Source organism: Danio rerio, chromosome 14, assembly GCF_049306965.1.
Source record: "Danio rerio strain Tuebingen ecotype United States chromosome 14, GRCz12tu, whole genome shotgun sequence".
NCBI classification, from domain to species: Eukaryota; Metazoa; Chordata; class Actinopteri; order Cypriniformes; family Danionidae; genus Danio; species Danio rerio.
Window position 1 is genome coordinate 6,184,435 of NC_133189.1, and position 24,690 is coordinate 6,209,124.

A 24,690-nucleotide genomic window follows, 5' to 3' on the forward strand; every position below is an offset into this window, starting at 1 on the left:
ATTGCGTTTCCCGGTGGAAACCCACATGAACATGGGGAGAACATGCAAACTCCACACAGAAATGCCAACTGGTCCAACCGGGACTCAAACCAGCGACCTTCTTGCTGTGAGGTGACCTTGCATACCACTGAGCCACCGTGCCGCCCCAAAATGATTCATTGGATTTACTCAATTTTTTTAAGGTAAGTGGTTGCTAACCATTTATATGGGCTGAATTTAAAAAACACATTAAATGTAATGTTCAACTTAATTTATTTGTTTAAATTCAGCCCATTTAAATTGTTAGCAAACACTTACCTAAAAAAAATAGTAAATCCAATGAATCAGGTTTTTTAATGTAGGTATACTAGTTGTACTTTTTCTTATTAGGAAAATGAAAATTTTAAGCTTAATTTCCTGAAAACAACAACTGTGGTGGCTTTATCTGTGGTTTGTAGTGATGCAAAAGATTTTTAAACGGGTTTTTAATCTTTTAGATGACACAGACTCCAAGTATGACCATTTTCATGCAAGGGACCCCCCATCTTATAATGTAATGGCCACCTTTAGTTTCTTGTAAAACAACCTCATTTATACGGTGGACAATTCATGTTTGTTTTGAATAATTATTTTTGGATGTATAAAGTGTAATATGGTTTTTAATAAACCATTTATTTATTTATTTGCACAGTTAATTACTTGTTTTAATCTTTTTTTTTAATTTTAGTCAAATGTTGAAGATATGTTTTCTGAGTCCTATTCAGAATTTTATTGTTTATTATGATCTAATAATATTCTAAATTTCATAATTAAGTTTTCAAAGAAATAACCAATTATACTGTGTGTGTGTATATATATATATATATATATATATATATATATATATATATATATATATATATATATATATATATATATATATATATATACATACACATACACACACACACATATATATATATCTATATTATACAAATGCATTCACTCGTCGGCCACTTTATTATGTACAACTGTCCAACTGCTCATTAACGCAAATCTCTAGTCAGCCAATCATATAGCAGCAACTAAATGCATTTAGCATGTAGACATGGTCAGGGCGATCTGCTGCAGTTCAAACCGACCATCAGAATGGATAAGAAAGGTGAATATAGTGACTTTGAACGTGGCATGGTTGTTGATGCCAGACGGGCTGGTCTGGTCTGCTGATTTACTGGGATTTTCACGCACAACCATCTCTAGGGTTTACAGAGAATGGTCTGAAAAAAAAAAAATCCAGTGTTCGGCAGTTCTGTGGCCGTAAATGCCTTGTTGATGCCAGAGGTCAGAGGAGAATGGCCAGACTGGTTCGAGCTGATAGAAAGGCAACAGTATCTCAAATAACCACTCGTTATAACCAAGGTATGCAGAAGAGCATCTCTGAATGCACAACACATCCAACCTTGAGGCAGATGGGCTACAGCAGAAGACCACACCAGGTGCCACTCCTGTCAGCTAAGAACAGGAAACTGAGGCTACAATTCACACAGGCTCACCAAAACTGGACAATAAAACATTGAAAAATTTTTTTTTAAAAATTATTTATATATTTATATATATATATATATATATATATATATATATATATATATATATATATATATATATATATATATATATATATATATATATATATATATATATATATATATATGCACTCCTAAAATAAAGGTACAAGAGCTGTCACTGGGGTGGTACCTTTTTAAAAGGTACACATTTGTAATTGAAGGGTCCATACCTCAGACGTATATATTAGTAAGAGGAACACTTTTGTACTTTTTAGGTACCAATATACCTTGTGGTATTAATATGGACCTTTTAGGTACAAATTTGTATCTTTTGAAAAGGTACCCCCCCAATCACAACTCTTTATCTCTGAGAGTATATATATATTTAGATTTTGATCACATCTAAAATATAAAATAAAAGTTGTATTTACATAATATAAATTAAAAAATACATGCATAAGTTAATATTAGTTAAATATTTTAACATAAATAAAATATTTACAGGTAAATGATACCAATAATATTTATTATAATTAACAATATTAAATATTGATGTAAATAATTTTTATAGTTTGTTTTTCTGTATAAATGTGTGTTAAATGTGTAGTACACACACATATGTTACATAAGAACAAACTTTTATTTTGGATGCAATTAATTACGATTAACCTTTGTCCAGCACTTAAAATAAAAAAAATCATTATTATTTCTTTTTTTTTTATTATTTCTTTTTTGTTTTTTTTGTTAGTACTTCCTTAGGTCTAAGGTTGAAAACCCCTGTTCAAGGAGGAGGAACCAGAACAGTGTTAGAAGTCACAATTCTTTTTAATATAAAACACCTTTAAACGTCACGTCATGAAGAATCCAGAGAGAGAGAAAGAGCGCCTCTGTAATTGCTTCCAAAGTGCGTTTTAGGAAGGACTCCAGTTTGACAGAACTAACCGTTTTTAGTCCATCTCTTCATACAGGAAATGTAGAGAACATGCATCACAAACACATCTTACAAAGTCCAAAGGGGGAGAACAAAACAAACACAAATAAAAAGAACAAGAATGAACGAGTCTGGGGTTGAGTCAGTCTCCTCGATGCCAAATGGCACGTAGACAAACAGCCGTCTTGATGGGTGAAATTCATCAGACAGCTTTGCGGTTTGGGGTTGGAAAGGACAAAGCCCGTCCCTCTGTTAGATGGGTAGCTGAAGAAAGAGGAACGAGAATGTAGCGTAAGGGACGAGATTAGTTTTTGTGTTTATTTCCAATTTAACTGGAAATACATTTTTGATCCATGCCAAGATTTAAAGGAACACTGCATTTTTGGAAATAGGCACATTTTACAAGTTAAACAGTTGGAATTTAGCTTAGCTTAGCATAAATCATTGAATCAGATTAGATCATTAGCATCTCACTCAAAAATAAAACAGTTTTGATAATTTTCCTATTTAAAGCTTGACACTTGTGTAGTTAATCATGTGTACTAAAACTGACAGAAAATGAAAGCTTGCTATTTTCTAGATTGAATTGCAATGATAGGAACTATACTCTCATTCTAGTGTAACAATCATGAAACTTTAGCTGCAGCAGGTGGAATTATATTATGCAGCAATGTTGTCTTCTTGAGGACTATTTTCAGGTACTGCGTAAAATCAATGTGCCTGCTTCAGCGATGGAATATATTGAATATTACGCCAGAATGAGAATATAGTTCCTATAGTTTCTATATCTGCCTAATAAGAGCTTTTTATTTTCCATCAGTCTTAGCACACAATATAACTACAGAATAGTCCCGCTTTAAAAGAGAAAATTGTCAAACCTATTCGCGTGTGATGCTAATGGTCTAATCCTATTTAATTATCTATGCTAAGCAAAGGTAAAAGTGTACCTACTAAACCTGAAGATCACAACTGTTTCATTTTCCGTCAATCTTTGTACACAACGTAACTAAGGAAGAGTCCAACTTTAAACAAAAAAATGTAAAATTAGGTTTTTTTTTGAGCAAGATGCTAATGGTCTAATCCTATTCAGTGATCTATGCTAAGCTTAGCTAAGCTAAAAGTGCTCCTAATAAACCCAAAACTTTTTCTTTTTTTATGAATCTTAGTACACGATGTAACTACTAAAGAGTCAAGCTTAAAATAGAAAAAAAATTACTTTTTTGTTTTGCGTGAGACGCTAATGGTCTATTCCGATTTATTAATTTGTGCTAAGCTAAGCTAAAAGTTGCTCCTTACAAACTTGAAGGTCACAACTTTCCATTTTCTATCAGTCTTAGTACACGATGTTACTACTGAGGAGTTCAACTTTAACAAAAATGTAAAACTTTATTTTTTAAGTTTGAATAAGATGCTAATGGTCTAATCTGATTCAGTGATCTATGCTAAGCTAAAAGTGTTCCTGCCAAACCCGAAGATCACAACTTTTCATTTTCCATCAATCTTAGTACACAATGTAACCACCGAAGAGTCCAACTTTAAATAAAAAAAGTCAAACTCTTTTTTTTTCTTTTTTTTTTTACGTTTGAGTGAGATGCTAATGGTATAATCTGATTCAGTAATCTATGCTAAGCTAAAAGTGTTCCTGCCAAACCTGAAAATCACAACTTTTAATTTTCTGTCAATCTTAGTACACGATGTAACTACTGAAGAGCCGAGATTAAAATAGAAAAAATGTAAAACTTTGTTTCGCGCAAGATGCTAATGGTCTGATCCAATTCAATGGTTTATGCTAAGCTAAAATAAAAGTTCTCCCGACAAACCTGATGATCACAACTATTTATTTTCCGTCATTCTTAGTACATAATGTAACTACTGAGGATTCAAGCTGAAAATGTCAAACTTTTATTTATGTTTTGCGCAAGATGCTAATGGTCTAATCTGATTCAATAGTTTATGCAAAGCTAAGATAAAAGTGCTCTTGACTAACCCGAAGATCACAACTTTTCATTTTCTGTCAATTTTAGTAGACGATGAAACTACTGAAGAGTCGAGCTCAAAATGTCAAACTTTTTTTTATGTTTTGTGTGAGATGCTAATGGTCTAATCTGATTCAATGATTTATGCTAAGCTAAGCTAAAAGTGCTTCCAACAGACCTGCAAATTCTCAGCTGTATAACTCTATAAAATGAGCCCATTTCCAGCAAAATAAAGTGGAGTGTTGTTTTAAATAGGCATGTTTGTGTTGGGGAAAAACTGATAATTAAACACACAAATAAATAAATACAGTTTATTATTTTACCGGGATTGTTTAGTGATTTTAACCTCATGCTACTGAGGCTATTAATTCCACACAGTAGCTATATGATTGAAAAAAGATTTTTTTTTTAGGTCTCACTGAAAACAAAAAATCTTATGGCTTCGTGAGTCCCAATCAGGATGCCAGATCCACCCAAATTACGTTAAGCACTATAAATCCGTTCTCGGTTAACTATAGCACACACAATGAGAGCTGCGGGTCAGACCACAGATGCGACTGAGGTGACCGACGTCACCTTATTGTCCTCTGCCCAGGGCTGTAAGTTCTGCAGGGCATAAAGCGAGGAGTTGTGAAGGCAGAGCGGGTCTTGTTGGAGCGGCTGACTCAGGGTCTTCTGAAAGGCCTCCTGCTGAAGCTGCAGCATCAGACGGTTGGCTTGCTGTCGCTCGGCCTCCCTCTCCTCCGCTGTCTGCCTCCTGTCAGCAGAGATATTTAAGTCAACATAATTACACTGCTGCCTTATTTTTTCAGTTGAATCAAATGAACTTTTCTAGTCATCTCGACTTACATTATTCAAACTGACTAAAAATGTTAAGTTAAAGGGCAACTATTTTACCCTTTTTTAAGATTTAAGAGAAGTCTTTTGTGTCTCCAGAATGGGTTTGTAAAGTTTCAGCTCAAAATACCCATCAGATATTTTATCATACCTTACAGAATGTTGGAATTTTCTGCTCTAAACACAATGGGCCCTATCATACACCTGGCGCAATGTGGCGCAAGGCGCAACGCAATTGTTATTTGCTACTTTCAGCTCGGCGCAAGGGTCATTTTGAGGCATTGCACCACACTGTTTAAATAGCAAATGCATTTGCGCTCAAATGTGCGCCCATAGACGTTCTGGTCTAAAAAAGCAGGCGTGTTTTGGCGCGTTGCTATTTTGAGAAACTGTAAATAGTCTGTTCTTTAAACCAGAATAAAGTCGGTCTATTGTCTGGCGCAAAGTACGCCTGGCTTACACACTACACACAAGATGTAGAGCAATACGCAAATATCTTTACATATGAAAAAGATAGAATATATTAAGGATGTATATAATAAGGATATATATAGGATATAAATATAAATGATTAAAATATTACAAAACATATTAATTTCTAGCCTACAAGAATTTAAAAACCACTGCCTTCATAATTTCTTCATCTTGGGAGGCTTTTTCAGTTCATTCAATTTGCTTTAGTATAATGTTATTATTATTAGCAGTATTATTTATTATATCCATATTTATATTTGTTTTATTAAAAACAAGCTTAGATTTGTCCACCTGTCAGATTTTAGACCATATGGGGCATAGCAGGTGTGTTTGGAAATAACTCAGTATTTTGACCACACTTCGTTATTATTGTTCATTTATTCAATTGCTGGAAATTAGAACTGAATTTAGAAATAGTTTTGAAACAAATCTTTGCGCTTAACAAATAAAATTAATTATTTATAGGCTAATTGATGTTTCTGTGCGTTAAGGTTTCCCTATCCACGAGAGCAAAAGTGAAAGTGAACTTACTTTACGTCATGTAAATAGCAAATGCGCTTATTGTGCGACGCAGCTGGCTCTTAAAGGGAATGGGAGATGAGACTCTGATTGGTTTATTCTCAAAACACACCTATAACTCATAAAAAAATAAACTCAACCCTTTTAGCCCATGCACCATGGCGCAAAGCGGATTTTCCCATCCTTATATTAGAAAATATGGATTATGATACTCTCTGAATGCGTTTGCGCCCTGCGCTTTCCGTTTTGCGCCCTGCGCTTTCTGTTTTGCGCATGGACCGTCAAAATAGAGCCCAATGTAGCTGTTTTTATGGTCTGTGCATTTAATGCTAGTTCTCCCCGCCCACCATTCCCACATGCCTGTCGGAGTGTGCCTTAATGTTGTGTCAGATAAACAGCACAGTGACAGAAATGAAGGAAGCAGATCTCACGTCATATTCATGAGAAATGCTACAGTAAGAACTATCCCAAGCCAGGTAGCTAAGAATTCTGGCCCAGATTTGGCCTAAAGCTGGCACAACAGGCATTCATCCGGCACTGGCATACAGCATGTGGGCCAATCATGGCCCAGCTTTGGCAGAGATGGAACCGTCAATAAGGCGGCACTCAAGACTTGGGCCAGATGTCAAATGTAGTATTTGGCCCATATGTTAAAAATGTATATGTGGGCCACGTAAGTTTGGCTTAACTTGACCCACTTTTAAAATACATTTAAATTATTTTTGAGTAAAGAAAAAATTCTACCAATCAGGTCGCTTCGAGAAAAAGCATGGCCATAAAGCGAAATGCTTCATGGGTTTATCAAATTCTTGGCAGTCGTGACATACCAACATATCTGGCCCAGTTTAGGCCCAGTTATGGGTTATTAACTTGGCTGAGACTTGGTCCAGATATGGTCCATGTTTGGTTCTTGTAGGAAGACAGACTCAGTCCAGTCATGTACCGTAGTTCTCTGCGGCATGTGGGCCAAGCAAAAGCTAATTGTGTGGGCCAGTTCTGGGCCAGAGAAACTTTGCTATTGGGGAATGATTATTTGATGCATTTGTCGTGGAGTTAATTCAAGACTTCCTGCAATGATGAGTCACACACAATGTCATTACAAAGTTCACGCTTTTGCATGCAAATGTGACAGGATACAAGTTAATCTCCTCTCCTGTATGGATATCCGTTATGTTAATTTACAAAATAAACCTGATTTAATGTCCACAAACCGGGATTGAAGCCTCTTCTTTTATAATTGTACTGATATGCGGCTGTGGTGAAAAAGTAAAGACGATAAAATGGTTGTTATTCATTACAAGCATACACTGTTTTAAAAACCTTTGAAACTTGAGAAACTCGCTCTTGATCACAATTGATGATGATTGATGATCACAGCGTGCTGATAAGATCTTTTAATCCCAGTTGCTTTGCACACATCCTGTCTTGTTGATATAATCATACGAGTTACTGCGAAGACATGTTACTATGCGGCTGTCAATCAATTTGGTGGGTTGGGAAACCGCACTCCTATGTCAAGTTGCGGTCGGCCTTAAAATGGGAGGGATTTGGATCCTATTTTAACGCCAGAAAAATAAAAAAAAAGAGACTTATTGTGTTTATATCACTCCAGTATGACTGTGGACACACTACACCCGCACACAGTTCTGTCCAAACAGCTTACAAAATGAAAAGCATTTCATCACAGGTGGCCTTTAAACTTTGGACAGCTTAAAATGTTTTTAGTCGAAACCCGATTAACTTATTAAAATTAGTAAAAGCAACATAAAGATATTTGTTTATTTGTTGTCTTATCTTGTTGTCATTAATTTTTTACAGTGTAATATACGATTCTTAGGTGTGATAACCTTGGGTAAAAATATCACTGTATTGTGATTAAAATATATTATTTTTAAATGTCTGAGTAAAAAACAGCAACTTTTTTTCCTTTATTAAACACAATATGTAACATTTCAAATATTTTTGAACAGTACATTCATTCATTCATTCATTCTTTTTCCCTTGGCTTAGCCCCTTATTTATCAGGGATTGCCACAGTTGAATGAACCACCAACTATTCCATCATTTACATTTTTATATTTATACAATTTACACATATTTACACAGCGGATGCCCTACCAGCCACAACCCAGTTCTGGGAAACACCCATGCACTCTCACATTCACACATGCACACTCATACACTAAGGCCAATTTGGTAAATCCAATTCACCTATAGTGCATGTCTTTGGACTGTGGGGGAAACCGGAGCACCTGGAGGAAACCCACAACACAAGGAGAACATGCAAACCCCACACAGAAATGCCAACTGGCCCAGCCGGGACTCAAACCAGCGACCTTCTTGCTGTGAGGTGACCTTGCATACCACTGAGCCACCGTGCCGCCCCAAAATGATTGGTCGGTGATTGGTCGGCTTGGTAGTGCTGACGAGTCTGGGCGGGACCGAGAGCCGCGCGAATGGCGCGACGCCGCGCGAGCGATTGTTTACAAATGTGGAGTCCCGTGAAGGAGCTCCGGATGGAAAGTTTTGTTTTGTGTTTACCTCATAGTTAAAGTTGTTGCACGTCCGCCGGTTCCTGCCTCAAAATGAGCGAGTTTGAGCCACTTGTACATCCCGGAAGTGTTCAAGAAAAGCGAAACAGCAGCGAAGAAACTCGACACAGAGGAACATTTACACCTTTACTGCCAACTAGCGTTTCGAAAGTGTTAATGCACACCGACAGAGACAGCGCGCAGAAGTATAAATGCACAGCCACGCGCGTTGCCTGCGCCGTGGGTTACGCCGGTCACCTGACGCAGAAGTATAAATCAGGCTTTATGCGTCAAACGCCGGCGTATGGTACGGCGCTAACGAATAGCCCTTCGCCGTGGCCGTCGCTGACGTGCACCTCTCAAAAAATGTAACTACATGTCACAACGACGCGTAGCGCAAGCTCTGTGATTGGTCGGCTTGGTAGCGCTGACGAATCTGGGCGGGACCGAGAGACGCGTGAATGGTGCGAGCCTGATGGAGCTATTGTTTACAAGTGTGGAGTCGCATGAAGGAGCTCCGGATGGAAAGTTTTGTTTTGTGTTTACCTCATAGTTAAAGTTGTTGCACATCAGCTGGTTCCTGCCTCAAAATGAGCGAGTTTGAGCCACTTGTACATCCCGGAAGTGTTCAAGAAAAGCGAAACAGCAGCGAAGAAACTCGACACAGAGGAACATTTACACCTTTACTGCCAACTAGCATTTCGGAAGTGTTAATGCAGACCAACAGAGACAGCGTGCAGAAGTATAAATGCACAGCTACGCGCGTTGCATGCGCCGTGGGTTACGCCGGTCACTTGACGCAGAAGTATAAACCAGGCTATAGAAGGAGCGCTATCCTGCTGAAGAATTTGCCCTCTCCTGTGGTTTGTAATGTAATGAGCAGCACAAATGTCTTGCTACCTCAGGCTGTTGATGTTGTCATCCACTCTGTACATCTCTTACATGCCCTCATACTGAATGTAACCCCAAACCATTCTTTTACCAAACTTGACTGATTTCTGTGAGAATCTTGGCTCCATGTGAGTTCCAGTAGGTCTTCTGCAGTATCTGTGATCATTGGGATGCAGATCAACAAATGATTCATCAGAGAATTCGACCTTCTGCCACTTTTACCAAATGATCAACTAGACGTCAAGTTATTATTTGTTGCTCTTACAACTGGAATTGATGACAAGACTTTTGTCAGGTAGTGTACATATGCAGGAACAGTATAATAGAAACTTTAAGCGTTTTTTTTTTTACTTGATTTTGACGTAAACCTTAATCTGGTTATCATCCCATGCCTGAACATGATGTTCATTGACCCCATTTTTGAAGCACACAAAAGCAGATTATGTAGACTATCATGTTTATCTAGTGCAGGTCCTATAGGCTGGTTTTAATTACCTGGAGAGATCTGAGCTCTCCGCACACACACATGGCTTTGTGAAAAATAATTGTCATTTTGAATGAAACATGTGAATGCTAATGCTTCTGTACATTTAATAATGGCCCAAATATACACACAGGGAGCCTGTCGGAGCTGTCAGAATAATAGATAGGAATATTATTATTTAAGTGTACATGACAACACAATGAATGAATGCTGTTTTATTGGTCCAGGGACATGGTTTGTTGAATATGATTAATCCTTTTATCAGATGTGTTGACTGAAGGGAATAGTCTGTCTATATACTTTTGATTGCAATCATTTGATTTGGGTTTTAATTGCGTATGACATCCTGTTTTGATTCTGCGTCAAATGATGTTGAAAAAAAAGTTATAAGTGTCTTCTTTAATGAGATAGTTCACTTAAAAATGAACATTTACACACTTTACACTCTCTCGAATGGCATCAAACCTTTGAGTTTCTTTCTTCTGTCAAACACAAAAGAAGATATTTTGAAGAAGGCTGAAAATCGGTAACCATTGATCACATTGTAAGAAAAACAAATAATATGGGATTAATGGTTACAGGTTTCTATCATCCTTCATAATATCCTCTTCAGTGCATTAACAGAATAAAGAAAGTCATAAAGGTTTGGAAACACACTGAAGTGAGTAAATAAGTAATAGCATTTTCATACTTGGGGAAGTTCCTTTTAATGGTTCAATTATTGTTTTATGATTGTTTTTGTTATATGAATCATCGTTATTTCATGTATAGCAGATCAATACTTATATATTTATTTATGTTTACAAAAGTATTAAGAGGCCAGCCGAAAAATGATCTGGACTGATGATTTATAATTATGTTTCTCAGTGAAGAAAAAAATTAGGAAGACATGCCATCAGTACAAAACAAAAATATATGTTGAATCATTTTAGAACAGAGATGGCCGAAGTAGGGCCCACCGGCCAAAGTTAGCCAATGGTAACCTTTGATTTGGCCCAGCATACCATCTTAAAAGAGTGGGAGAATGATCGAGAAGTGGTTGGGGCGAATGCTTTTTGACAGAGATTGTCATTCAGAATTTATTGTAGCCTTTTGTTTCTTTGTTTTATTGCTGAGCAACCAAAAAAGCCAGCTTAAATTAAATGTTGTCATTGAATCAGACCTTTAAAATGTAAACACTGTCACTTAATAGATTAAGGGCAATGCACAAGACATCCGCGAGCAAATCAAGGCACAGCTTGAATTCAGCATTGAACTCCATTGTGTTATAAATGGGATTGGTTATGTTTTTACTGTAATAAGTTCATTATAAAATTTTCTAAATTATACTGCATTAGTTTAAAGCAACATTTTCTACTTAATTATTACCTAATAAATTAGTAAATTACCCATGGGAAACTGAATATATGGTTTATATTTTGTCCACAGTCCTCAATCAAGTTTTATAGGAAAAACTTTGGGCAACCCTGATTTAGAGCCTCTGTTCATACAATTATATAAAGATGCCATGTTTATACGTATTCATGTGTTCACATCGGAGGAGTTTAGAAATCAATGTTTGATGGAATAACCAGTTTTTTTTAACCACAACAAATGGCAACATTTGCTATCCTTACCAATCATAATTAATAACATATAATATAATTATATATTATATTAAATATTCATTTATATATAATATAATATAAAAATATATAATAATTAGTGTTTTATAGCAGCACTGTGATCTTTCAAATGATTTTTATTTTTTAAATGTGGCTGTTTTTAATGGTTTTACACACTGTAAAAAAGCCCTGGTTGAATTAAATATTTAAGCTGAATCAAATTAACCTTATGAGTCAATTGAACTTGTATTATGTTAAACTGACTTAAACAGCTTATGTAACTAATGAAATTAAGTTAGAGCATGATTAACTTAATTAAAAAAGTTAGAATGAGCTAAAATCATATGCTGTCAAGACTAATTGATCATATAACATTTTTTCACAGTGAATGGATAAGATTTTCGGTCTTAATTTCAGTTAGTTTCTTTTAGACTTGAATTTATTTTATGTCAGTTAGTTGGCATGTTAGCTTCAGTTTAATAATACTATTTTATAATATAACATTAATAATTAATAGTTAATCTAAATTTAGTTTTATGTTTATTAACAGAATCCATTTTCTTCAATTAGTTGAATGGCTGAATGACTAAAGATGTCTACTGTAAAACATGGTAAAAATCTGTCATAGTCAGATAAAAATCATAAACAGGACACATTCTGATATGGAAATAAATAAATTTGAATAAATAAAAGTAAATACAACATGAATAAATTAATAAATAAATTTTAAACACTGAAATACATGTTTAATTTTGAGGTATATGCAAATAAATGCATTGAAATAAATAAAAGTAAATACAAAATAAATACAATTTTAAAATCTGAATTACACTTAGTTTTGAGACATGGAAATAAATAAAAGTAAATACAAAAAATAAATAAATAAATAAATAACATTTTAAAATCTGAATTACACTTTTTGAGGTGTAGAATTTGTTTTTAAATAAAAGTAAATGCAAAATAAATAAATACAATTTTAAAATCTGAATTATACATAGTTTTGAGGTATGTAAATAAATTAATATAAATAAAGAGGTAAATGTAAAATAAATAAATAAATAAATAAATACAATTTTAAAATTTGAATTACACAGGCTTGAGGTATGGAAAAAATAAATACATTTAAATACATAAAAGTAAATACAAAATAAATAAATGAATAAATACAAAAACACTTTTAGTTGTAATGCTTGAAACCTGTCTGAACTATGGGCAAAAGAACTGAAAGTCAGATTTGGTGCAACATGGTTCTGGAGAACTGCTGACAGGATTTGAGTTTGAGTAATCTGTCCCCTTATATGCAAAACTAATTTAAATGCACAAAATAAAATGTTTGTCCTTTACAGCACAGCTTAAATGTGATTTATTATTTTATTAAAAGTAAAAAATGTTAATTACCATTAACATCAGGCTGTTCAAACTAACTTAACATACACCTTTAACGATTTTTGTAAATTGTATTTAACTGTGGAAGTGGAAAAATGAGCTGTATTTTACTGTAGGACAATTATACAGTATTTTACTGTATTTTAAAGTTGCATTGTGAAAATTACTGTATATTTTACAGTAACGATATACAATACTGAACATACATATAGAGCAAGATAAGTGGGGCTGTGATTGTAAATACAGTACTCTTGTTGATTTACAGTAAACTACTGTAGATTCTACAGGCTGTTGTTAAAGGTGTAGTTAAAAAAGCCTATATAACACTTGTTAGGGTATTTTATTTTTTATCTTTTAAGAGCAAATTAAGGATACAATTTAACAAAGCGTTTTAATATTTTATCACATTCATATATACACAAATATCTAAGTGCAAAATGGAAAATGCAAGCAACAGCAGCGTGCTCCATGCAGGTTTTCCAGTTTTGTCTTAATAATTTTCAACTGGAGACACTCTTTGCGAATGAAGGATGTATTTGTGTGTCAATTGTATGGGTAACAAGCCCGTGATCAAATGAGCCAAGTGCAATCGCATTACCGTGATGCGTTTAGCCGTGACGTGTGGCTAATGGACGGCAGGTATATGGAACAATGACTTAAACCCTCATGCTGGACACATTTTGGCCAATAAACTCTGTGATTTTCATGCACCATTGAGGAAAATGAATTCATTCCGACTTCTTTCAGAGTTGCTGCTATTGATATTCAGGTTTGGTTGGCATCCAATAGTAGTGATGTAAGATTTACCAGAACTTCATTCCTAAGAGAGCATCTAAAAGCAAGTGACCGCGCTAATGAATGCTTCCCAGCAGCTTTCAGCAGATACGGATAATTGTTGAATTAAGTCGAGCTCCATAAATATTGATGAGTCGGCATACACTGAAGCAACCGTAATAAATTTTGATTCGTTAAAGGCCATGACTCAGCTTCATTATAAATAAATCACGCTCAGCCATGCTCTCGGTCTTTATGGCAGCCTGTTGGTAAAAACCAAAGGTAAGTAAGCCTGCTCTTAATTAGATTGGCCACTTATTTGCTCTAAAAGAGCCAACAGCAAAAGGTTGAGTAGATTATGGGGGGAGAGGATGGACATGCTCTCAATTATTCAGAAGTATAGGTTCTGTCCTGCATGGGCAGCAAGTTTCCACCGAGCCTTTTAAGAGCTTGAAAGTTTCTGCTTGGTCAAGGCAATCTGAGGCCATTGTAAAATAAATAATCAAATAAAATGCAAACCTCTGCACAAAATGTCTCGTCCACTTAAGCTCATTCTTGGCTAAATTAACTGCTGTTGAGAAACGCTGCACTTTTGAAAGCCTTTTATTCAGATGTAAGTCATTTTAATTATGTCAATTAGAACAATCTACAGGGTTTAAAAGCTGCAGTTGTTCACATAATCGCGGGATTGCGAGTAAATCATCGTTAATGCCATTTAAAAATGCATTGCTTGTCAAATGTGTGGAGGATATTATTTTTAAATGTTTTTATTTAATGATTTTATTCTTAGCTGTTTATTTGATCAAGATACAATTAATAGCAACATTAGTTAAATGTTATGACAGTGTGGTTTTTATTTTTGAGAATATATTTATTTAAAAATTAAATTAAATCAATTCATGACTGTTTAAATTTGAGTGTGTTGCTAGCATCTTTTAATGATGTTTTAAGAAATTTAAAGTATATTTTATCCATTTAAAGTATATTTCATGAATAAAAGAATTAAGAACACACGTACACAGCACAACACAATGACAATGTTTCTCAAACAACAAATAAGCATATCAGAATGATTTCTGAAGGATATTGTGACACTGGAAACTGTCATTAAAAAAAACTAATAATAATAACTAATAGTAATAATTTAGAAAACGAAACTGTTCATCATAATCATAAACTGCATTGTAAACAGGCTTTATAAATTATAATAATACGTTCTAAATGTTTCTGTTTCAATATGTGTTGAGCAGTTAATGCAGCTTTAGAGAGTAAGAGATTTCATTAAAAATAAACACATTTCGACAAGTCTGTAGAAACAAAACAAGCCGAGAAATTTTAGCTCTGAATAAACAGGGTCCGCAAATGAAACTGAAATAAAAATGAGCAAATAAACTTCAATTCTACTCAGTAAAACTGCTCGTGGTATATTGTTGGGCTATAAAATTGTCAATAACAACTTGACAAGAATATTTAAATCAATTTTCTTTGCAGTATTTATTAGACACCGTTTTGAAATGATGTATTTGAAATGGTCCTTGTATTCACTGACCTCCATTTTGTTCTTCTGTTTTGAAACCAGGTTTTGACTTGAGCGTCTGTCATCTTCAAGGCCTTGGCGAGTGTGGCGCGCTCCGCGGACGCCAGATATTTCTGCCGGTGAAAGCGTTTCTCCAGCTCGCAGATCTGCACGCGGCTGAACGACGTACGCGGCTTTTTTCGCTTCGGTGGTGTCCGGTTCTGGTACGGATGACCGATCCGCCGTGTGACGGAGAACGGGGACAGAGCAGCTGAGAGGGAAAAAGAGGAACTATGTGTGAGTATAACATTCAAAAATAAAATGTAATCTGTAACATTTCCAGTAACATTCAAAAAGCCAATAAGTAATGACATAATTGATAATTATATTTATGGTGGGCCCTGTAGCTATCACTGAAAAATATATTTATTGGATTTACTAAAAAAATGTAAAGTAAGAGCACTAAAATAAATTATTTAAAGATGATTCCTTGGGTTTACTATTTTTTAAGTTAGGTGGTTATAAACAATTTATTTGACCTAAATTTAAACAAACAAATTAACATTACTAATTTTAATTTGTTTCAATTCAACACAAATTTTGCAACAATTATGCAGAAATCATTTTTCTGTGTGTTTGCAAGCAATTTATATGATCAGAATTTAAACAAACAAATTAATATGTAGTAAATTGGTTGTTTAATTCAAATAAATTGTAAGCATTTGCAAGTTTAGTAGCCTACTAAAATGTTGTATATACAGTAGTATAGACTGTAAAAAATCAGTTCCACACAAAACAAAAATCTGTTTTTGATTATTATTTTTGTTATGTTTTCAGTTTAAATTTTTTCTTATTGTAATTTTAAAGTCTTGAATATGTCGTTAGTTTATGGTCAAAAACGGCACTGCATCCGTCATAACAAATCCAAGGAAATCTCCTTGGTCAGTAGGGCATAAACAAACAAACAACAGGAGGTCATCTAAGGTGTGACGCTGAGCCATGCGGCTATATAATGAAAATGCACTAGCTACTGCATCAAACTGGATTGAAAGATGAAAAAAATAAAAACAAACATCAAAATGAATTGATTTATAGGCCTGGTAATGGCGTGAACGTTCGGCGCGCACTTTGCTGACGTTTAACATCTTAACCCCTCACTGCTGCTAAAATTGGCTACTGTTGTTGCCTATAAATGTTTTAAAGCTAGTGTATGTGAAAATTATTGTATTTTATGTCATTGTGCTTTAATAGTAGGCTAGTTATAATAACATTTATTATCCTACATGTGTTTGACCACCTGGAAATTAAATTACAGCTTAAACTCATACTTTGGTTTCTTAAAAAAAAAGACATTTGAAAGTTTATGTTTTAAAGAAGAAAATGCGTAATTAAAGTTACAGAAGTTTAGGTTTATATGAGAAAACTATTTTCCTGTATTAAATTTATTTTTTATCGTTCATTTATTCATTCATAATATTGAAAAGTATATTAAGAACAAACAATAAGCAAAATTTGTAAAATTAAATTTCATCACCAAACATTTCGCCTATGAAATTTTCAAGCGGACATTTTTGAAGTATGTCCATGAAATATTATGATGATGAATAAGGATTATTAGATTATTATTACAAAGATTTGTAAACGTAGTCTATTATTCCTCTATTGTAAATAACAAAAACGTACATTTGTTTCGTTCAAGTTTCATTAGCAGACGATGTAAACAAAACGGTTTATGTAGGCCTTTGTGATTATTACACTTCAACGGAAAGGAAAGAAACGTTCAATTGTGTTTTACCGTAATGTTACTACTTTTACTATAAGCACTTACTTTTGCTTGTGAACGTTCAACTAATTTTGGTGAAGTTAAAAATGCCCATCACGCTTAACTTTAACTATGTACGCTGTAAAAAAAAAACAAATCGATTAAGGCAAGTTTTTTCCATTCAAGGTTTCATTGCTTATCCATTATTCATGATTTTACAACACAGGTCTTGATTTTTGCATTTTTATTTTTTGTGAATGTGTTTATTTGACTACCTTCACACCTAATGTGCATATGTGAATAACAGATTTGAACACCATGGCAGACACACATTTTCTAAATCTAGCCAACACTCACATAAGTATTACAGCAATATATAGTTCTATATATACTGTATATAACAGTGTACGCTTGTGACCTTTCCGCTAAACGCTAACACACTTGTTGGAAGCATGTCAAAACATCTAATTGGTGGTTAGGAGTCAAACTGTTTCCCTTTCTTATGATGAGTATGTGTGGCAAACTAAGTATCTGGTGAACTCAAAACACATCTATCTCAAAACATAGGATTATGTTAAACACATTTAAAAATCCACTATAAATGGGTTTACCATTCAAATACATTTAGCTGTTCATGCCTGAATAGTTTTCTATATTTAAAATAGCAGCATATAAATAATAATTAATTAGCGGTTCATTCCGCTGTGGCGACCCCTGATGAATAAAGGGACTAAGCTGATGGTAAATGAATGAATGATTAGTGTTTAATATGTGCTGCAATTTAAGTGAACGTTTCCATAGCAACGCTGATGAATATGTATTAAATAATTATCCCCGTTTGGTGACTGTCTCAAATGAAACTGATACAAATGATTTGCATATGCAAATAAAGCTCAGTAAATGCAAATAAAGTTTAATGTTCCAAATCAAATGCAGGAGTAGAATAATGTGGACATTGAATGCAATTAATCAATTGTTATTTGGGGGCTGCACTGATCTCTGTGTGTGTGTCTGTTTGTGTGTGCGCGCGTGCGTGCGTGCGTGTGTGTGTTTGGCGAAGGGAATCTAATATGGAACATTTGAAAAATATATTTACAGCAACAGCATCTGCGTAGCACTGATATAAACTTGTTAAAAGTTAAAATAAAACTTATGCTCTAGATTCGCGTTTTAAATACTCTAAAACATGCTGGTTCGTATTCAACATGGTCAAATGTGGAAAAACTTAATTGGTTATTATTATTATTATTATTATTATTATTATTTGTATTAATAATATTATTTAATAACATATTATTGGGCAACACGGTGAAGAAGCAAGAAGGTCACTGGTTCGAGTCCCGGCTTGGTCAGCTGGCATTTCTGTGGAGTTTGCATGTTCTCCCCGGTTTCCTCCGGTTGCTAAGGTTTCCCCACAGTTCAAAGACATGTGAAACTAAATGGGCCATAGTGTATGAGTTTGCATGGATGTTTCCCATTACTGGGTTGCAGCTGGAAATGCATCCGCTATGTAAAACATATGCTGGATAAGTTGGCGGTTAATTCCGCTGTGGCGACCCCTGATAAATAAAGGGACCAAGCGGAAACAAAATGAACGAATGAATGAAAAAAATTAATGAATGAAAAAAATTAATCCAACTGTTGGATCTTTGTCTATATTTGTCCTAGAGTTGGGTTAAAACAACCCAGCATTTTTAGAGTGTAAACGGTTTGACGTTATAAAAATTTTAAAAAGGGGAAAATTAATGATTAAATAAAGGAGCTGAGACAGTATTCAACAATATACTGTATAAAAACCTGTTTTGTTGCGTAAAGTAAGAAATTGACCTTCGACCAAGGTGTTCTGTGATCCTTTTGGCAGCACTCGGGTCTTGCAATGGTTGGCCGGCCATGTGTGAAGACTAAAACGGGAGTTTTCTGTTCGGCAGGTTGGAGTTCTGATAATACCATGTTAGATGTCTGTTCTTGGCCACTCAGCTACATTCATTCACGTTCTTGTGTAATTCAAGATTGACTGCAGTACTCGTCGATGGCTGTCAGAACTTCTCAACAGATCACACACTATAGTCACGCTGCTGGGATTCCTCAAGGCCTTATACGTGAGGTCAGGATGACACTGAATCTGTTTTGGTCAACCTTAGAGATGCCACTTAATATTATCGGAGTAATGCAAGGTGATTTTAGATATTTTATTTTGATCTTAATAATGTCAAAATCATTAGTTTTTTTATTAAAGAAGCCAGCAAAAGGGCGTCTGATTGGATTAAGCGCATAGACTCTTTATTCTTTTGCGTAATTGGATTTGATTGCTTTTAATTAAAGCGCTGGTCTTGAGTGACAGGCGGCACGCGTCATCATCAATTAAACACACGGGTAACGTTCGGTTTGATTCTAGAACGTTTGACGTCAGAATTAGACTTCTATGTTTTATTTAAATAGCCTATAATAGTGGATACACTTCATCTTCGTGGATATTTTAAGTCACAGCTTTTAGTCGGTCCCTTTTTTTATTATAAATGTCAGGTGTGCAGATTGCAGAACAAAACTAATAATACATTTCCCCGAAACACTCCTCCGCTGATACATATGTGGGTCAAATGGAACAAAAACAATCCCCGTATTCGCTCTCGACAGCAGAGGGAATTCTAAATGATAAGTCTGTGTAATAAAATTTATGGTGAGCGCATCAAAAAATCAAAGCTTGCCTTGGAGAATATGCGGCCAGTAATAAAATCAGTTATACGTGATATCACCTTCGTGCGACAGCTCCTGCCTTTCCCATTGCGAATATTACCTTTGTAGAAATCTAATAAATATACATGTAATGGATTCAAAGCGCGATATTGAAATATAACATGGGCATTTGTCGCTATTTACGCGCAGAACGCGCCTTTAAATTTTCCCCCCATGCTGGGAATTGAAATATCGAATAAAATAAAATAATTGTCAAGCAAAGCCATAAACCGTCCGCTCAAGAGCCTCGTCGTCCCTTCAGACACCGTCGCCATGGCTACACGGCCTCGTCTCGGTTTCATAATCATTTGTATTTATGGGTGGTAAAGATCATTATTGTCATTTCAGATGGAGGGGCATCCACGCGCAATTTCATTTTCCAATTTCTCCAAGGCCAGCGATATCGGATTACGACCATCACCTGCCCCTTGTTGTGATGCAGCTGGACCCGACGCCCCCCACCGACAGCGGTATAACACAAATAAATATACCTGCTGATGAATATGATTTGTGTATGTGCCTTTTCAGATCACGCGCGCCCGCAAATACAGGTGCCTTTTTTCCTTTCTGTCTCTACACATTGTGCATTTATTTAAAAACGTTCTTTTATTTAAATTGTTGTACTGTATATAGCTCCTTCTAATCAGCAAGGCTATTAACAGGAACAGAAAAGCCGTGCGTAAAGGCTGCGGGACGTCAGCTTGAGCACCTGTTTATTGACTGGAAAGCGACTGATCTGTTTATGCATTTCTGGATTTTTATAAACTCGCAAACTGCCAAGGAGTCAATTAACAAAAAAACATGCGGTATAGCCTTTCATCGCCTCCCAATCCGGCATGATATGTCCGGCTTGCAGAGCATATCGAGTCTCAGGCCTGTCCGTGCACCTATACGCGCCGTGACACTTGTGGTGAAATGCAGACATGCAATTCAAGCTGCCGGAGAAAATAGTTGGAAAAAGAGAAACCTATTTCAGAGAGGCATCGGGGCTGTACTGCGAGACCTGCGTGCGTTAAAAGTGGCTTATAGAATAAACAGAAGTAAGGCCTCACATTAATTGTAGAGTATAAAATAATGTTACAGATTCATATGTTACTATAATTTAATATAAATGTTTCGAAAATTAAAATGTAGGCCTAATAACAACAGCAGCATGGAATATATTTCCGTAAAAGCTTTGGATTGCAGCAAACATTTGTAAGTGTATTTTTTCATAATTTATTTTCATTATGTAACGCTTATAGGGTTATGATTAATACGTTTTAATGTCGTTTATGCTTAAAAATATAGATATGTATAGATAAAAAATGGCATACACTGCGTTACCTTCCAGCGCAATTCAAAAAAGGGAAGATATAAAATATAATAATAAATGAGTGGCCCAAAGTGACTATGAGTAAAATTGATAAGCATATTTACAAAAGAGCTTTTGCAGTTGACATATCATTCTCTCATTTGAAAAATTAATGAGAATGGAGCGGAATTCTGAATATTTAATGCACAGAAATCCATATTCTTCTTCATTTTCATCTCGCTGTGAGTGACGTCATGTGAAGACGCGAACGGACTGTACAGAAAGCGGAGGATGATTTTATGGTTATAGACGAAACAAAAACAACAAGGTCCACATATTTTTTTTCATGAATAATTATCTCTAATACACTTATTAATATAAAGCACTTGCTAAATGATGTGTATAAATTGTATAATGTAATAATGGGCTTATCAAAATTATAGGATAATCGTGCACAAAGGTTTTTTTTTTTTGTTTGTTTTATTTTGTTTTTGTTTTTTTAGTCTCACCTGGAAATGTATCCAAAATCGTCCTCTGTTGGATCTCTATTGGTATTACGTTTGCGTAGATTAAAACGATTTGTCAACATGCCATTACGCATCACTACTGGCTCTGACACACTGGCAACATTTAGCTCCCTGCAACCACTGCATCATGATTCATTTGTCCTAAAGGCCCAGAGAGACAATAGCTCAAGAATATAGACGTGACATGGTGTCATAAAAAGGATTCCACAAGAAATTGTGATTTTAAAGCCATTGTGTTTTTATGAGCAATACAAGCTGAGTCTACAGGCCGAGGGGATGTTTGGTTCTGCTGTGCGCCGGAGTTCAATGCAACATCACGCGGGCTGTCTCAATATAAAAAAAAATGAATCGCCATAAACATTTTAGAAGATTATCTTTGTGTTACTTGTCAATTTTATTTAGATGTTCTGCTGGTTATAAGCTAATGGCGTGTTTAAGGGATTTCTGTAATTAATCGAAGCGCAATACGTTGTGTAAAACTTCATGTATTTTAGCTAAAGAAAAAAAGAACAACAACTAGCTATGAAAATCATCGACCTGAATATAATAAAAACACTGAACATCAGTTCATTTTAGAATAAAGTAAATGTTGCTCTAGACAAAAAAATAATCTTGAGTATACTGTTAATCCAAGATATTTACGCACGTATTCTTTTATATGCAATCTTAAATTAAATGTGATTATATTATATCTAAATTAAATTAGATTAAATGTGAATATATTATATGTAAATGGTAAAAAGAAATCTTAAAGCATTTTAATGTTTTACGTTTTGAAGATGTTAAGAGGCATATACTAGTTATTTTTATTTAATTTATGCATTTATTGCTTACAATATTAATATATCCTATTCTTTATTCAAGCAATCCTTTAATTGTTTTAAAAGTAGCAGTATTACTGCACGCAACGGTAATGTAAAAATAGCGTAGCAGTTTATGTGTTGTTATTATTATTCATATTTATGTGTTGTTTCTCTGCTGCTGTTTTTTTAAACGTCTGCATTTTTATAGAAATTTATGGTCTTAATTTTCCATTCAATATACATTTATGGGCTTAATTTACATCAATTTACGTTAATTCAGCATGTTCTCTCTACGTAAAATTAATCCATTCAGTGAGGTACACTCTAAAAATGCTGGGTTGTCATAACACAACGTCGGGTCAATGTTTTTAATTAATTTTAAATAAAAAAGTCTTTTTAATCTAACAGCTGGGTTTGTCCATTTTGACCCAACGTTAGGCTACAACAACCCTGCATTTTCAGACTGTATTGATATTAGTTATAGCTAGACATTGACTGAAAAGCAAACGGATTGTCAGTCCTCGTTATCATTGGTCATAATTACACTATTTCTCCCAAAATTAATGGCTTTAAATATCATCAAGTGTTACCTGTCAGTCTATCCTTCGCAAACCTTCTGCTGCTCTCCATCCAGGGGAACGTGAAACTGTGGGGGCTGCCCATACTGGGTACTGTGGGCATAGTGGGAATTCCCGCCGCGATGCTCGGTGGATGGCCAGCCGTCGGTTGGTGAGGTGCGGGTGGCATGGGTCTGTGGGCCGGGACGCGGATGACACCTCCAGCGTTCCCCGAGTTCACATTAACGTTCATATTCATGCTCACATTCATGTTCATGTTTACGTTGTAGGAACCTGCTAGTCCTGCCGCCATCGAACAGGCCGGATACATGCTGTTGTAGCCGTTGTAGACGTTCGGCGTGAGCGCGTAGTCCGGGTCGCCGGTTCGGCTGGGCAGCATGCAACTACTCGACTGGTCCGAGCCATTGAGGATCTGATCTATTCCAAAGCTGATGGTTTCGTGCTGCTGGTGGGTCTGGTTCACCTCTTCGATCCCCGTGTGCTCCATCTCCGCGGTTCTATATGTTACGCACAGCTTGGAAGGTTGTTTAATTCCTAAAACTTAGATTTATTCCCAAAGGTGTTTATTTAGAAAACAAAAAAACAAAAAATATTCTTCCTTGGAGTGTTTAGAGCCCATGCAATTAATATCAATGCCACACCACACACACATACAAAAAATACGAACAGAAATCACTCCCTCGCGATCAAATCGGCGTTATCCAACACTTTCTTGCACTGCGTCTGTCTGTTGCTCAGTTCCATGATGATGCCTAAAAAGCAGCTCGACCGTGCTCCGCGGTTAAACCCCGGAGTGATGAGTTGCCAAGTTGTAGCAAAGAAAACTGACGCGTTTCTGGAGTACCTCAGAAAGGCGCACGGCCCAGACTTGAGCTCATCGCTGTTATCTAAAGTGAAGTGTTAACTGTCCGATACGTGCATATTAATTGTCGTGAGCTGAAAATGTCCTGTTCACGCTCCTCTTGAAGTGATCTCGAGCAGGTGAGACAAACCCCTTCTGCCCAAACTCTGTCACGCGCCTCTCCATTGGCTCTTGCGCGCTTCTGTAGACAATGCCTCTCGCCCGCACCCCGCTCTTAAAGAGCCCGTTCTGTTTTTTTACTAGGGCTGTTTCACAGTTCACGCTTTAAAATAAACCGTTTCATGTTCATGGAGGGAATAAAAATAGCAGTAGAGTTATGATAAAATTTTTTGATGCAATTATAGTTTAACAATATTTTTCTCAGTTTCTCTAAAAAATAGCAATGAGGCATTTTTTGGAGTTATCAATGTTTTTGGGGAAATTGTTTGGCAAATTAAAATCTGTGTGGTTACCCAGCTTGCAGGAAGCCATTTTGATGTCATGTGACAATAAAACGTACAACAGGCTGTGGGTCAAGGTCAATTTTTTAACACATTTAATTGTTTCTATTGTTGCTTAAAACTTGTTGTGCTTCATTAATATGGCGTATTTTTCTTAATACATGGATATTTGTATAGTTTATGGTATACAGTCTCAAATGAAACCAACCTGAATAGAAAAATAATGGATTTAACGTAATGGCTTA

The 24,690-nt window shown here is 35.4% G+C and overlaps 1 protein-coding gene across 3 annotated transcripts; it reads right to left on the bottom strand.

Annotated features, from left to right (window-relative positions):
- Nucleotides 1–2,329: 2,329 nt before the first annotated feature.
- Nucleotides 2,330–24,112, bottom strand: tlx2 (T cell leukemia homeobox 2). 3 transcript variants are annotated; one of them, NM_153651.2, is given in 4 exon segments: nucleotides 2,330–2,718; nucleotides 5,007–5,187; nucleotides 15,480–15,717; nucleotides 23,156–24,061. In NM_153651.2, coding segments are annotated over 4 exon segments (906 nt in total). In that variant the 5' UTR covers nucleotides 23,631–24,061; the 3' UTR covers nucleotides 2,330–2,706.
- Between the last annotated feature and the right edge of the window lie 578 nt (nucleotides 24,113–24,690).

Bases quoted from the DNA above. Each gene is read 5' to 3' on its own strand.
- tlx2 (XM_005173082.6), bottom strand. From the start codon at position 23,630: ATGGAGCACACGGGGATCGAAGAGGTGAACCAGACCCACCAGCAGCAC. The intron at 15,718-23,155 runs GTAACACTTGAT...TTTCCCTCTCAG, and splicing joins TGCGAAGGATAGACTGACAG to CTGCTCTGTCCCCGTTCTCC. The intron at 5,188-15,479 runs GTCAGTGAATAC...CTCTGCTGACAG, and splicing joins AACAGAAGAACAAAATGGAG to GAGGCAGACAGCGGAGGAGA.